The sequence below is a fragment of the Impatiens glandulifera genome, chromosome 4, assembly GCF_907164915.1.
Source record: "Impatiens glandulifera chromosome 4, dImpGla2.1, whole genome shotgun sequence".
Taxonomy (NCBI): domain Eukaryota; kingdom Viridiplantae; phylum Streptophyta; class Magnoliopsida; order Ericales; family Balsaminaceae; genus Impatiens; species Impatiens glandulifera.
In genome coordinates, this window is record NC_061865.1 from 511,514 (window position 1) to 515,305 (window position 3,792).

Here is a 3,792-nt window from a genome sequence, read left to right on the forward strand (position 1 = left end):
CATATACCTTCTTCGCCTTCAATATCAATATTTTTATTGTATATAAATGATTTGAGACACAACACAAACACACAATATCTAAATATGAAGTAGACGAATAAGTAACAACTACGTTTTTTCCTTTGTCTGCAACATAAATAGAATAAAATTTTAGACACTCAAATTTTACCCCCTAAGATTATAATTAATGTTCTAGGCTTATTTAGATAAAATAAAAATAGTACAAAATAAATCAAGAAAATTAAATAGTTTAAATAATGAATGTTATCTAGTAAATTAATTTGTAATTATTTGTTTGTTTTGTAGGTGACATATTTTATTAGGAGCTCAACTTAGAGAAAGCTCCATACCTTGAAAAGGTTCCAGGAAATTGACAAAAGACACGATGGAAATCAAATGGGTGACTCCAATCCTCACGTTCAAAGTTTTTTTTTTTACCATTTTCGAGTCTCATTTATCGCTCACAAGTACTAAATTTTTATTTTATTTTATTACGTTTCAGATTTAGGACCATGACATAGACGAATGTTATATAAACAAAATGATACAAAACTAGACACATATTTAGACGAATGTCTTATGATTGGACAAATAAGGAATAAAATATTTTTTTTTTTTAAAATGGACAAAAGTTTATAGTAGAGACTATAATGTGACATGCATGTGAGATATAGCGCGGGAGTCATTTCTCACGTGTAACCAAACACTGAACTAAGAACAGAATCTCTAAAACGCATTTGAGCATGCACAATATTTTTGTTTCCTAATTTCCCGATTAGTAAATTAGGTGGCGACTCTAAAAAAGTTAAAACTAGTCTAAATCGATATTTTTAAATGCATTATAATCAAGCTTACCAGTTTGGTTCCTCGTCTCACTCGAGACTCGAGAGGAAAGTGAGTTATGGGGCGCAACTATCGAGTAACAAAAACCCTTTTGGGGAAGGGTCAATTTTGGCATTACAAGAACAAAGATGTGTTGTTGTTTGAAAATTAAGTTAAAGAAGCCGTCTCCAGACGAAGGTAAAATTTTTGTCCGCAATTGAACTTAAGAAAATAAAAAATAAATATACAATGTATAAGAGAAATTTGTGCATATTTTCATACAAATTAACGATTTTATAATATTGTAAATGGTTTAGATATTTGTGGTGTAAATTTTAAAAAAAATGTATAAAGAACAATTTCTTACCAAAAAACTGTAAACTGAACAATTTCAAATAAGATCATGTAAAAGAATATTTATTTTAAACTTAATTAAATGTATATGTAGTCCTTAATTAAACACTAAACCATTCAACCAACCAATAAATACTTAGATAAATTAATGGTTAAAAATGATTAATTAGATCTCTAACTAGCAGCTAATTATGTATTAGGGTACTTTTGGCTATTGTGCTTTAATTAAAAAAATATTACATTTTAAAACAACAAATTGATGGCATTAGCATCGCTTGGTCGCATGGCCTGATTCTTATGCATGTCAATCTCGCCGTATTTCAAAATTTAAAATTTTTATATTTGCATGTATCATAAAAAAAATAAAATTCATGAGATTTTTTCAGTTAAAAAATTCTTAAATTGAAAATATGAAGTTGAAGTAGTAATTTGTGTTAATTTTTGTGCAAGTTTGAAAACGTAAAAACATTAAATTTAAGATGTCTTTTTGATATTTAAGAAAATAATATGGTTGATTTGAATATAATTAATTCGGGGTCAGATCTGCTGTACCAGTACATGTTTCATTTGTTGAACCACCCTTCAAAAACAAATAAATTATACATTATAAATAGATAAAAAAGTAAATTTTATTGTTGTTTTTTAAGGATGGTTCAGCAAATGAAACATGGTTTGGTACAACCGATCTGACTCCAATTAATTCTATACAAATCGAAGTCGACATTCATGATATATAATATGAATGGTAATTGTACATACCTTTTTTAATAAGCCCGGTGTCTGTACACTAGTAAATTAAAGTTAGTAGTTAAGATATCACTTTCTCATCAATTTTAATGAAATAATTATTTGTACCCATTCACTTATATCTTGCTCTTTTTTATATTAATTATTAAATTTTTATATATCTTAATGTTTTAAAAATAATAACACTTTTTTTTTATTGTATTCAATTCTCTCTAATTTATGTTTTCTTTAAAACTTTTCTTACATTAATTTTAGTTCTCCTGTTTTTTTTAACAATAAATTTTATTTTATTCTAATTTATATAGTTCAGTCCCCTTACACCAGAAAAAAAAAACTAAAAAATATATATAAATTTTTTAAGGTTTAAAGTTGTGACATATATCTAATTAAGCTAAATTATTTTTTTTCTATACATCTTTATTTCATTTAAAAACAATTAATTTTTTTGCATAAAAGTATGAATATCATAATTTTCAGACCATGTACACATTCACCCAAATAGAGATGGATGAAAAATAGAAGATATTTAATTAGGATAAACAAAAGCATTGCATTATATAATTGCATAAAATGAAAATCTCATTATTTTTAACATATTAAAAGCATGCATGCAACTTCAAATATATATTGAGTACAATAACAAGTAGTAAGAGAGGGTCCACGATGACCCGCCTACATGTTTTATTCTCTCAAAATAATAATAAGAAAAATAGATAACTTTGCGCCGGCTTAGGTTTTGAACTCGAACTCTAACTCGTGTCGGCGATGTTTGTAGATCGGCTTAAGTGACCCTGAAAGAAGAAATAGTTAATTAATTTAAGTAACAAATTGTGTATGTATATATAAGTAGTAGAGATTATAGGTAGGTAGGGAGATTGAGAGCTGACTTCTTGCAGTCGGTGGAAGGGGCGATCTTGTATGGAATAGAAACGCCGCATTTGCCAGGGATTCCGGGGGCATTTGGGTAAGCGGTGGAACCGATGAGTGCTTTGAGACAATAGCAAGCTGTCTGGCGGTCGGCGGTAGTGGCGGCATTTCTATATAGGGATTTAACTCCGTTGCAGCAAAGAGGTGGGATTGTCCCACCATTCTGTGCGTAGCCAAGGCAGGGAGATAAGGCACGTACCACGGCAACGCATGTTACGGCTGCTTGTGCATGAGGTGCACTCACTACCATGCACATCACAATCAGACAAACAATTCCTGAAGAGCTACCCATATATATATGATTCAAATATCTCTATATATATTCGAATTATTTCTTTGATTGATTAATTAATTTGATGATGAGTGATTCTTATCATGTCCTTGCAACCATGTCATTTATATATATGGAGCTTTTATTGTGGCGGGGAGCCCTTGTCACGTGCGTGGTGGAATGCATCCAATTCATATAAGGTTTTCTTATTTTATGACTTATAACTAATCACATTTGATAACTTGATTATATGATTTGTGTGGGTTCCTACTTCCTATCAATAAATAAATAAATCAGAAAATAGTTAATTTTTTCTAAAAAAAAAAATAATTTAAAAGAAAATTTAGATATTCATTATGAGATTCTAACCATATTTTATTTAAGACTGATTATAATTTGTTTTTTCTTAAAGTTGGAAAACAGTATAGTCGCTCGTAACAATGATCTTCATTTTAATTAATTAATGAATCCTAATAGTACAAAAATGATATAAATTTAGAAATTAGAATTATATAGAGCTTGATATAAGAAAAATATTTTATTAAAATAAAAATGCACTATGTGAAAATTGAATACAAACATAAAATATACCTTTGTTTATTTAAAAAATCAATGGAATGTTAATATGTTATATGATTTAAAAGATTTGAGAATATTAAGTTTATACAACA

At 28.3% G+C, this 3,792-nt stretch overlaps 1 protein-coding gene across 1 annotated transcript; it reads right to left on the reverse strand.

Annotated features, from left to right (window-relative positions):
* Positions 1-2,545: 2,545 nt before the first annotated feature.
* On the reverse strand, positions 2,546-3,156 carry LOC124936756 (non-specific lipid-transfer protein 1-like). Its single transcript, XM_047477276.1, has one exon. It carries the CDS (start codon positions 3,140-3,142, stop codon positions 2,780-2,782), a length of 363 nt encoding a protein of 120 aa, XP_047333232.1. The 5' UTR covers positions 3,143-3,156; the 3' UTR covers positions 2,546-2,779.
* Between the last annotated feature and the right edge of the window lie 636 nt (positions 3,157-3,792).

Bases quoted from the DNA above. Each gene is read 5' to 3' on its own strand.
- LOC124936756 (XM_047477276.1), bottom strand. From the start codon at position 3,142: ATGGGTAGCTCTTCAGGAATTGTTTGTCTGATTGTGATGTGCATGGTA.